We start from the raw sequence: 12,309 nt of genomic DNA on the forward strand, positions 1-12,309 counted from the left end.
TCTAAGCCTTAGTTTTCTCATCAGTAAAATGGACATAACAAAATTTACATGAGGTTGTGAAGACGAGAGACATGTACATCAATTGGGCAGCTGGTAAGTTCTCAATGAACGACAGACATCAGCATCCTTACTATTCCTGTTATTATACAATCTGGGGCAGAAAGGCCTCTGGCGAGGCCACCGGGCTCCTCAGGAAGACGCGACAGAATTAGCACTCACACCCAAAAGGAAACAGATAGTAACATTTTTTATTAAATATTACAGTGGATCAAAAAGTACAAAATATCTCTTGCCTGCTATGTGATTGGGAAACTATTGGCACATAATACAGTATCAAAAGCAGTAATAAGTACAATTTGGAAAACATACAAAATTGAGTGTTTATAGTTGGCTCAGCGTTCTTCTGGGTAGTGTTTAAACGAATGCAAAGGTTACTCAATAACCTCTCCATTGGGAAATTATATAATATCACTGGGCCATGTTGCTATATACAAATAATCACCTTACAGAGCATAGAGGTTACATAGCTGGAATCACCAAAAGTATACAATATTTACAACACAGAAAGTTTAAAAAAGTATAAACAGCCAAGAGATTATGCTGCTATTCTTCAGACATATTTCAACCATGGGGAGACAAGCAGAATACCAAATACATCAACAGCCAACACTGGAGTTTAAGTGCTTAAGATAATCATTGCAGTGGTGTGGGTCTCACCAGGGCAAAAATCTTTCCCATTTCTCTTTAAATTTGGGACAAGAGTAAAACTGGACCAGATGGAACTTGGCTGACCACCACCAAATGTGACTTTGTGGAACAACAAGTGAAGAGAAATAAATGGTTCTCTTTGAAGGCACACTACATATTTTTTTTTGTGGGAACACCTTGAAATTTCCATCAGACACACCAACACAGTGAAATACAGTACTTGAGAATTCATGCACCAGGTCAGAAAGTGGTAAAGTCAACACTGAGTTTTAACAAACCCTTCTGTATATGCCCTGATAAACAAGTGAACTTAAGAGCTTCTAGCTAGAAAATAAATTAAGTCAGTCCTGTGGCAAATATTACAAGTTCGAATCACTTACTAGAATACATAATTCTGAAACTCGGTTGGGCTCTGTTTTTATGTTGCGTTGCCGAAAGTTAAACCAGAAGTTGCATGGAAAGCTTTTAGAAAATATTTAAAATCTCCAAATCTCCAATAAATCACGTACTTAGTGCATTTTGAATTGCAACATTTCTTGGATGCCACACTCAGTAAATAGACTTATGATTCCATTGCCAATTAGATTCCACAGTTTCCTTTACAAAACTACCAATAACAATGGTTTGTTTGCACAAAGAAAGGCTTGTGCAATTCCATTCAATAATAAGGCCCCTTGAACTCAAACAATGCAAACAAAGCCCTATTTAAGACTTTTTAAAAAAGTAGTTCTCAGCCAGTGAAGAATTCAATGGTCTTTCTGAAAGATTTCCAACATTTCTGTTCGGAGTTTTTAAAACATATAACACACTGCTTCTGTTGGCAATGTATATCCCCATTTCTCTTTATTTGTCCTGATGTTTTGCTGAGGGTCTGAGCTTCCTCAGACAGAAACAGTGAGTCTTCTCTCAGAAGAAATAAGAAAAACAAAAGCTGGACTATGTTAACATTGTTTGAAAATGGTGTGATCGAATTCCAACATGATGAAACCAGACTGAAATCACTGCAGTGGGGAAAAACACAAGCCCCCTCTCCCAAATGAACAGGTGAGCTCCAACAGGGCCAGCCTCCACTGTCTTTGAGAAATGAATCCTACACACCAGGTACAATCTAGCCCATGTCTGCTGCAGAACCCCCGGAGTTTCTTTTTCTTCCACGTCCTCCGATTCTGTGACCATTCAATCTAGTGCAACTTTCTTACATGTGTCCTGGCTAGCGCTTTGCTAGCTGGAATTGAGATTTTTTCCCCCCTCTACCTTGTGCAATAGCAGGATAATCTGCACTCACACATTTATAATCTAAATTCTACTAGTCTATCTATTGTTCTATTAAATATATATATATATATATTATTCCACAGGAAGGTAAATAATTAATTGAAGCAAATGGAACTCTTAACACTGGATCTCTACATTCTTTTGTTTCCACCTTTGGATATTATGTTACATTGTATATTTGGCTTCATATCATGGAGACATTTCAATACAAACGGATGGCATGCATGGCTTTGTTTAAGAACCACAGTTTCATTGTTATCAGTTTTGCTTATTTTGCAGTTGAGTTACCTATTTCAAAGATGAAAATTGTCATCAATTTTCATAGAATAAAATATCTCGGAGGTAAAAGACTTGGTTAGCTATGGTCCTAATGTCTACTGGTAGTGTTGGGGGAGGGGAAGGGTGGGCTGGGGAGTTCATCAAAGCAGTCTTCAGCAGGGATGGAACTTGGAAAGAAAATCCACTCTCTGTATCCTTCGACTTTAATACACTTAGACAATGTGTCCACCTGGATGTTACATCTCGGTAGCAAATGGGATAAAGTGGCAAGAATGACAATATACATTCTCCACATCTTTTGACCGCTCGAACAGCTTGACCATTTATTTCCAAACAATAAAAGAAAACATAAAGCGGACTGTATTGCCAGGTGGTTTAAAAAAAAAATGAAACAAGCCACCTTATGTGCGGGCACGCACACAAAACTCACGCCCCACAAACCCACAGATGATGACTTGCTTTTGAAATGAGTAATCCAGTATGCCAATTATCCCCAAAGATGAGGCCTGGGAGATTCTTCTTGGGAATGAAGTCGACTTGATGAAGGCAATGTTGCTACCTATTACTCAAAAGACACCAGTCTAGGGAAAGGATCTGACGTTTATGTCTCCAGTTGCTGGTTCTCTTCTGGATGGTTCAGCTCCATCCTGTTCCCAACCCCCTTTCCCAGACCACTTGAAGGGATCGGTGCCAACACCAATGTAAATCATTTTGGCTCCTGTTCTAATTTCTGAAATTCCTAAAATATCTGTGCAGCCCACAAATATGTCCTCTAGACTCTTGTTATTCAGCAGCTTGCTGCCAATGAGGTTTTTGTTTTTATGATTCCTCTGGTATGTAGGACAGTTTCACAGCCTAGATAAGGTAAGTACAATGCTCAATATTTTCACATAACCCAATACTTCAAAGCAAAGCATTTGGCCGGGTAAAGCAGTGTATAAGCTCTTTCAACTATGCCATTTGTGAGGAACGAAATCCTTAAAGTTGCCGACCTGCAAAGGACCGCTCTTTGCACTATGGTGTGCTCGACTGTTTCTTTTCCAATTGTTCCACTAGAATCAGTTGCTTCAATTTGTAAACAATAACTTTACCACCCAAAGCTGCTCAAAATGATAAGATGTGGAAAAATCACAGACACACATCAACAACTAGGACAGTCAGTCAGCCTTTGAAACAAAACAAAACCAAAAACAAAAGACCTGCAAACAAAAGTGATACTGTTTAATTAAAAAAAAAAAAAAAGGCATTGGGAGGAAATGAAACTACCTGTATATAAATTAGGTGAGCAAACAGTGATACGGGTAGTTTTAAGAAGCAAAAATATACAGTCAATTTAACAGTGTTTTACTTCTCTGGATTGTTTGATAGTGTCAACAGAAAGGTCTATTGAAGTTTCACTATACATTGCATTGATTGAACCTTGGAGAGTCTGATGAAAAGGGGGGCATCCCTTGGCGGATGTTGGTCAGCCTCCTTGCCCCTTCCTTTGAAATGCCTGCCCCTTTTTTGCCCCCCATTAGTGACTGACCATCTGAACACAGACTGATGGGGTCTCCTAAGTTCTTCCTGGATACCCATAAATCCCTTCTCAAAACCCACCTGCAAAGTTGAAATGAGCTGGGGGCGCAAGGGCATCCATGTTAGAAGGGGGTCAAGACCGGCCAACCAAGGCAGGAGTCACCCCAGAAAAACCAGGCATAGTCACCTCACCTTTCAGCCCCTTCGGCTGGGACTGCTCTCACCCACAGATTAGAAGGAATACTGACTTCTAATTCTACAAGACATCCTCCCAGGGTAAGCAGTGAAGCTCTGTTAGCCACGCCGTTTGGGGATGCTGTGCAGAGCTGGGCTTACAGTTTTGTACTGGGGTGTACGGATGACAGCTGGGAAGATGGAAAGGCAGCTTGAGGATTTATAGCAGCTAAAGGGTAAATGCTGTTGTGCAAAAGGTCACCGTACGAACTTCCTACAGGTGTGGCCGCGGCCAAGTGTCTGTACAGCTGCTGGGAATTTGTCGGTGACGTGAAGATTCCTCTTTGCATCACAAGTGAATGGAAAGCCAGGGGTTGCATGAGTGGAGAAAGCACAGTCTGGTTTTTCAAGTACTGCAGAGAATGAGAATACCCAGCTGGGAGCCTGGAGTTGAGGCCCGAGTTACACAGGCTCCCAGAATACAAACCTGGGAAGATAGGCGAGGAGAGGGGAAGCTTGTGGCCTTCAGCCCCGCCCCCAGAATGCCCACCATGCGCCACCTTGCCACCTTCGCTCTCCTGGTCAGAGACCTTCTCCTTCCCAGAAGCCTCCTTGGACGTGTCCAAGGGAGACACTGCCCGGGCCTTTTTCCCAGCAATGACCAGGTCCAAATCCTCCAGGCTGCGCTTTATGGGACGTGCCGAGCCAATGTTCTGAGGGCTCATTTTCCGGTGCAGGATGGGATGGACCATGCCTTCCATCTTCCTGAAATTCTCCAGTCTCACATGGTGAGACTTTCCCGATCTTGAAAGTGACTCAGGGTATTTTTTAGGGGCTGACATGGTCATGGGTGATACCCGGCAGGCTTTAGGGTGACAGTCTCGACTCTGGCTGCTTACGACCTGGAACTGGGAGATGCCTTTGCTCTCCTGGGGCCCTGTGGCCGAGTGGGCCAGGCCCAGGACTTTGCCAGGTGGTTTGTGCGGGTTCTTGGGAAGGCTCAGATCTGTTGGCTGATCATCTGTGGGGCCTTCTGCTGTGGCCGATTTTTTGTCTTGCAGATGCAGAGACGTGAGATAATTGACATGGAGCTTTTCCTGGTGTTTGTGGGAAGGGAAAGAACTGTTTTCTGATTCCCTGTACATGTCCCTGGAAGGATATTTGGATGTCTGCTCGTTATGAAGATGGTGTTCGGTGTGTCTGTAGAGGCTGTGGAGATGAGGAGACGAGTAGAAATCAGCCAGGAAGCTGGGCATGTGGGAATGGGGGAGTGCCCTTTTCTCTAAGAGTTTATCCTTGCCCTCCTGAATCTCTTGCTTGAGGACGTAGGAGTCAGCGAGAGGGCTCAGGTGATGCTTGGAGAAGCTGCAGCGGTAGGCATCCGATCGACTTAGTTTGTCATGCTTAAAAATGTCATTGATGGCCTTCCTCTCCTCAGAGGGCTTGCTTTTGAAACTCTGGACATGCTGGATCACAGATGGCCGATTGACTGCCGTGTGGTCAGTGCTGTGACCATGGTGGGCCTGTGACAAGCCTGAACTCAAGTCATCCCTGGCGATCAGCTTCTTTTTGCTGATCAAAGGGGGTGGGGAGCCGTACGGGTAGCTGCTGGAGAGGCTGGCCCCGCTCACTTGGGACAAAAGCTTCTTCTTGGCCAGTGGGGACATGATGCCTGGGTTGCCCCTTGAGTAGAGGAGGGGAGTGTAATTGAGCCCATGGTTCTCATTCATGGGTCCGGTCAAATCTTTGTCCTTGAACACATCAAATGACTGGACCACCAGGACTTTTGGGGTCTGCTTGAGTGCATTGTGGATGTCATCACTGCCTAGCTGGTCCACCTTTACGGTGCAGTTGGCGATGTAATCTGCCATAGCTGGCAATTTGTCATCTTCCATCTCATTTGGGTTGGCCAGTGGCGGCTGTGTGGTGGGCAAGCCAGGGAAGGATGCTTCTTGGAGTTCACTGTCTGGGCTCTCTGTAAAACAGCAGGGTTTGGGGTCTTGTTTTGAGTCCACAAGGGCACTGGGAGAGGTGAGTGACTGTTTGCTAGCCCCTGGGATCATGGCTGGGTCCCTTTCTGGGGCCAGAGGCGTACTTGGGAGTGGAAGTGCAGGCCCCTTCTCTGCTGCCTCTTCTGCTGCCTTCTCATTGCTGGAACCTTGGTCTGTTTCACTGTCCTTTTCTGGGTCTGCTCTGGATGCTGGGGGCCTTGCTGCAAAATCCTGGTACCCTTCCATTTTCTTCTTCATGTCTGCCGCTGGGAGAGGCTCAGTGACACTTTTCTGGTTTAAAGTCTCTTGTTCCTTCTCTTGCTCTGATGAAACCTGATAAAATATTTCAAAAGACCATCAGAAGGAAGCCAAATACACTGACATATTTTGCTATGAAACAAAATATTACACGCAACAGTTTTTCTTGAAAAGATGCTTGTCAATCAGCTCACTGAGTTTCTGTAGAGCTTATTACTCCCCAGTCACGGCTCTAAACAAAGAAATCTAAATTACAGAAACATTAGGGGGGGGGAATATGCATATTTGCTGTAGTCCATTGTGAGACACCTATCAAAATAGCAAAGTGCTGTGTACTGATGGTGTACAATCATATCACTCCTAGATTCTAATATATAGTTTAATTCTGAGGTTGTCTTCTTGTCAAATCAGTCAATTATCCAAATGGCTTTTAAATTACATGTTGTGTTTTATGACACTACAGAGAAAGATTCTTTTAAGTATCTCTCTCTCAAAAACCCAACCAACCCCATGTCAACAACAAACAATAAACTTCCTTTAACTCCTTGCCTTTCTTTGAGAGAGCAGAACCCTTCCTCATGTGTTCAATATGACCATTGATAATTAGCGATGCTTAAGTGTTAATAATAATTTCTACTTATTGCCACACGGCATGCAGACAATGCTAAAACACTGAAAAATTATGCGGATGCAATGGCAGCCTACCCACCTGACAGAGAGAGAGGATACTCTAAGTCATTCTAGACCGTGGCAACCTACATTTCTATTAAAGCGAAAGATGAAGTCGTCAAAACTCAGGCAGTGAACACCATTATAAATACAGCTTTTACTGTTCGCTGAAACAAATTATAGTCCATGAAACGACATTCTTTATGTGTCTCTATGGATGGAGGTTGTGGGCACAATTTAACCCATTCATCGCAGTATGTAGCCAAGTGGACTTAGACCTGAGACGATTATTCTAAACTTTCCATTTGTGACCCAGCTGACTGACAAGCCCTTCCAAAACTGCTGTTATTCTGCCCTGACATGTCTAGGTGGAGGACAGTCACAAACAGTTGTATTGAGCTGGGCTTTTTTTGTTTGTTTGTTTTGGTTATCCATCTCCTCCCTTGAACTTTGTTCTTCTTTGTTAAGAAAAGAAGCATCATTCTTCAGACAAAGATTCGACTGGACTATGGGACATAAAATGATACTCGTGAAGAGTGTGCTTCTTAGCTCAAGTGGATACATAAGACTAAACAGGCAGCTCCCAGCCAGAGGCAAGATGAGAAGGCAAAGAGGGTCAGGAGCTGGTTGAATGGACACGGGAAATGCGGGGTGGAAAGAAAGAGTGTGCTGTCACAGTATAGGGAGAGCAACTAGGGTCACAAAACAATGTATAAATTTTTATATGAGAGACTAACTTGAGTTGTAAACTTGCACTTAAAGCACAGCAATAAAAAAATAAAAAAAAGAAAAGAAGCATCAACCACATTAGCGTCTCTGGGCAAGACTCAGGATGGCAGTACAGGGATGCACAGGAAGGAAGACCTGAAGGAATTATGCCCATTTTATACATGCTCCTCCCCAAATCCACTTAAAGACAGTACTTTTTCAGGAACGTGTCATTCCTAACAGCCTTTATCGTCTTTTTAGCTGCATTTTCTAGTACAAATATCGTTAGTTGTTCCATGTCAACAACCATCATTCATCTCTTGAGCTTATACATTACATGAAAATACAGAAAAATGAGTAAGGCAAGGGGAAAAGACAAATTACATTTAATTGTTAGTTTTTGATGGGGTTGTAGTTTGATGTGGAACTATAGGGGATACTCAACCCCAGTGAGGTTTCTATGACCTAGGTATTTAGTTACATGGAGTCCTATACTTCTTATCCTAACCAGGTTAAGGAAGCCTTTGAAAGCTAGGCAGAAAAAAAAGTGAAGGATCCTTTTTCTCGGATGGCATTTTATGACCTGCCTTAGTATGTTAAGTGTTACCTTCTCACCATGCAACTTGAAATCCAAGTTACCAGAGGATAGTGGGATTTGACTGTTGTTATTACATGCTGCGGAGTCAGTTTTGACTCATGGCGACCCTATAGGGCTTTAACCCCTCTTGTCTCCATTGAGTTCACTGCTTTGTACTGAAAATATTGACAATTAAAAACAATGAAAACAGCAGTGGAAACAATGAAATTCAAACAAACAAAAAAACAGAATCAACAAGAAGAAATATTCCTGATAAATGACATGAGTTTATGTTGGGGGTGGGGAGCACTTATTAGAATGTCACCCTTGGAGAGAGTGTGAAATTCCCACCTAATTCAGATAACCTGATTATGACCACCTTTTGAAATGTGAGACACTGATCGCTCCCTGAAGGGAACTGTCGGGTCTTTAGGACACATGGAGCATTAGCTTTAGGGATTGCTATGGACTCCAGGCCAGTGAGGTACCATTCCCGGGAAAGGCAATCTCCCAAGGTGACAGACTCAGTGTATGGGCTGAGGAGTCCTCCCACAACTCACCAACCCACTGTTTGAGATCTCATCCCCAAAGTGGAGCCGTTCGAAGGTCAGTTGGCCCTTGGTCCTCAGCTTGTCCCTTGGGGCTTTGACAACACTATACATATGCACCTAATAGAAACCACTGATCTGAAACCCTGTAATAGATCACCAGGCCCACCAGATGAAGGAAGAATGGAATGCGAGCCTTAACCGGGAATTTCCTTGCTTTTGGCCATTTATGTTCTAAGCTTGCAGATGTTTGAAATCTCTGCATCATCTCCCTGACTCCTTAATTTTAAAATAATTATGAAACTAAGAAGACAAAAATAAAACTAACAAAATCCTCCTCTTGGTATTAACACTATCTTCTTATATTGGAGTTAGTTGGTAAGTTAATTTCTAGTTAGGAGGGTGGGGTGTGTGTGTGTGTGTGTGTGTGTGTGTGTGTGTATGTGTGTGAGTGTGAGAGAGTGCGTATGTGTGTGCGTGCGCACACGCGCGTGTGTGTTAAGCCAGTGTTTAATTAGGGAGTCTCTTATGTGTTCATTATAAACCTGATTTTTTTAGGGGGTGTTTAATATTAGCACCAGAATTCCCTCTGGGGTTGAATCCTAGAACATGCTGTCTCCATATGTGGCTGCTAAGTTGTTTTTTTTTTTTTTATGGGCAGCAGGGTTTTTTATTATTCATGTTGAAACAGAGCCCAGATCAGCCTCCATGACGGGCTGAATGCTGACAGTAATGGCTTCTACCAAAGAGCTGCTAGGGGTTGCGGGGAGCTGGGGCTTGTTTTAAAAGGTTCAGAAACTACCTGTTAACATGAGAGATAATAATGGTTTCAGAGGAACCATTTCAAAATTTCCCTATAAATAATACCTACTTCAGATGTTTCTAAATAGGTCTCAACTCAAGGCTGTTGCACAGAGGACAATTACAGAGGCAAACAAGCCTCTAAAGTTTGCAGGACAGTCCTGCAGAGGCATGGTACATCAATTTCAATGTCCCCCTCTTTCCAGACACCCAAAGAATTTTTTTAAAAGTCACACCAACTCCTCAGGTAGACCAGGTGTGAAATGGCAAAGAGGCCAGCACTGGAGGACTTGGTTTCACTGACTTAAAGCCCTAATCTTTCTGTCTCCAAGTCTGAGCATGTGCTACCAGTTTTCTACAAAACATTCACATCCTTCTGGCTTTTATTCCTGACCTATCCCAGGCAATACTATGTGCTGCATTTCAGCTCCTGAGCAAACTCAAAGGTCCACTCTTTGGGGGGCTGTGAAGTTTAGAGGATTCACTTCCTTATTCTAGCGATGCAGCTTTGCAGGGACACAGCCATGTCATTCAGGGCTCCAGAAGACCCCGAGGCAGGCCATGTCCCTCAAAGAGATTTCCATGGAGGAGAGCAACTCACCTCTGATGCTTCCTGCTGGGGCTTCGGGGCATTCTCTTTTTCTTTCTTGCTCTTTGGGTTTTCATGTTTGATGCGCTTGGTTCCTGATACTTTTGTTTTGTTGTCATTCTCCTGTGAACTGTTCTCCTGCTTCCGAGGTTTGACTGGAGGCAGGGGCTTATCTTCCTCTCCTTTAATAAACCTCTCATATGGGAGGATTAATCTAAAAGGATAACAGGATAAATGATTGATCAGTTAAGGTACTTCCAGTAGCATTGATGCTATGGGGTTTACTTTCTTTTCTCGATACAAGCAACTTATTGAATGATTTCATCTCCAATGAATTTCTAGATGCATTTCTAGAAACCTACTCCCATCCACAGTTGGTTGGCCTACTTCCTTGTCAGAATCAGTACCTGGTAACTGACATACTTCTCTGTAAGACCTACTTTTGGTTTTGTGAGTCTATAGATCAAGGATAACAATGAAAGCATCCAAGGCTGACAGCAGCATCATCACTGCCCACAGCACCTGGCGAAGTGCCAACAATAACATCACAACAATAACAGCAACAATGATGATTGTTGCTGTCGGTTGTTGTCAACTCGATTTTGAGTCATGGCGACCCCATGTCTACACAGCAGAACTGCTCCATAGGGTTCTCTTGGCTGTGACCTTTCAGAAGCAGATGGCCAAGCTTTTCTTCTGAGGTACCTCTGGGTGGGTTCGAACTGCCAACCTTTCGGCTAGTAGTCGACCGCTTAACCATTTATGCAACCCAATGATTCATAACAATAGCTGCTATTTATTTACCATTCCATCAACAACTATTTATTGAGTACTACTGTGTGCCAGGCAGTGTTATAGGCAATGAGATACAGCAGTGAACAAAACATTCAAAGTCCCTGACCTCATGAAGCTTATACTCTAGTAGGTACTAGTATGTGCTTGGTACATTATACAGATTATTCCATGGAATCCCCACACCATCCTTACGGTATATTATTAAATTATTTTGAATAGATAAGGCAACTGAGATGCAAAAAGACTAAATGTTTTGCCTCAGAGTCACCTCATTTGTTAGAGGTGGAATTTGAACCTAGCTTTTCTCCAGAGGAAACCCTGGTGGTGTAGTGGTTAAGTGCTACGGCTGCCAAACAAAAGGCTGGCAGCTCAAATCCACCAGGCGCTCCTTGGAAACTCTATGGGGCAGTTCTACTCGGTCCTATAGGGTCGCTATGAGTCGGAATTGACTTGATGGCAGCGGGTTTGGTTTTTTGGTTTTTTCTCCAAAGCCTGTATTTTCATTTATGTCAAAATGTAGACCAGACCCTTAAAATAAAAAGGTCAGTGAGAGACAAGGACAGCGTGGCTGAGGGACAGCTGTCTTATCCAGCACCCCCAAGGAGTTGTTGACTCCAGTATGAAGAGTTCTACTCTGGGGTGACCAAATCCATTGCCATCGACTTGATTCCGACTCATAGCAACCCTATAAGACAGAGCAGAACTGCTCCACAGAGTTTCCAAGGAGTGGCTGGTGGATTCGAACTGCAGCCCTTTTGGTTAGCAGCTGAGCTCTTAACCCCTGTGCCACCAGGGAGCCTCTGGGGTGACAGTCAAAGAGAAAGGCCACCCGGGCCTCAGTGAGAAGGAAGGAGGACAGAACACTCCAACCACAAGAAGCAGAGGGCTGAAAAATTCAAGCATTTTAACTGTATAACTTTTTAAACTAAGTACATAAAATTGCTTTAGACACAGGAACATCAAACAGCTCTAGTTTTAATCTGTTTTCCCTTTGTGATGTAGCTCTTGATCTGAAAGGGAAAAATAGATGATGTAATTAAAAGGGATGGATTGCAGTACAATCTCAGTTTCAACTTTAGTGATTAAAGTTTTTATAATGCATTTGGTATGATTAATGACTCACTGTGGGATTAATACAAAACTCAGCCTTAAAAATATGAACTTTCATACAGCAAACATAATTTGTTTTAAATAAGACAAGTTGACTCAATAAAGAAAATGTACTTGGCTTAAAAACAACATAAATCTGTTCAAATATTGGGACTCCTAATTATTTTTAAACTAAGACTCCCAGGCCAAAAAAAAAAAAATAATCCTTTGGTTTGCATATTTGTTAGCTATCCTCAAACTGGTCTCTAACTATGCAATTTGGATCTCAACTACTTAAACATACGCGCTGTTCAAGTCCAGGAGTAGAGA

The 12,309-nt window shown here is 42.9% G+C and overlaps 1 protein-coding gene across 7 annotated transcripts in view; it reads right to left on the reverse strand.

The window, feature by feature from the left end:
- Positions 1 to 230: 230 nt before the first annotated feature.
- The window catches only part of ARID5B (AT-rich interaction domain 5B), a 196,493-nt gene continuing 184,414 nt past the window's right edge, over positions 231 to 12,309 (reverse strand). For all 7 annotated transcript variants that reach the window (XM_004369855.3, XM_023739252.1, XM_023739237.1 and 4 more), the window contains 2 exons: positions 10,108 to 10,309; positions 231 to 6,278 (listed from right to left, as the gene is read on the reverse strand). In XM_004369855.3, the coding sequence (XP_004369912.1) occupies positions 4,113 to 6,278; positions 10,108 to 10,309 (2,368 nt within the window). In that variant the 3' untranslated portion in view covers positions 231 to 4,112. The remainder of the gene's footprint in view (positions 6,279 to 10,107; positions 10,310 to 12,309) is intronic.

The sequence above is a fragment of the Trichechus manatus genome, unplaced genomic scaffold, assembly GCF_000243295.1.
Source record: "Trichechus manatus latirostris isolate Lorelei unplaced genomic scaffold, TriManLat1.0 scaffold00007, whole genome shotgun sequence".
NCBI lineage: Eukaryota > Metazoa > Chordata > Mammalia > Sirenia > Trichechidae > Trichechus > Trichechus manatus.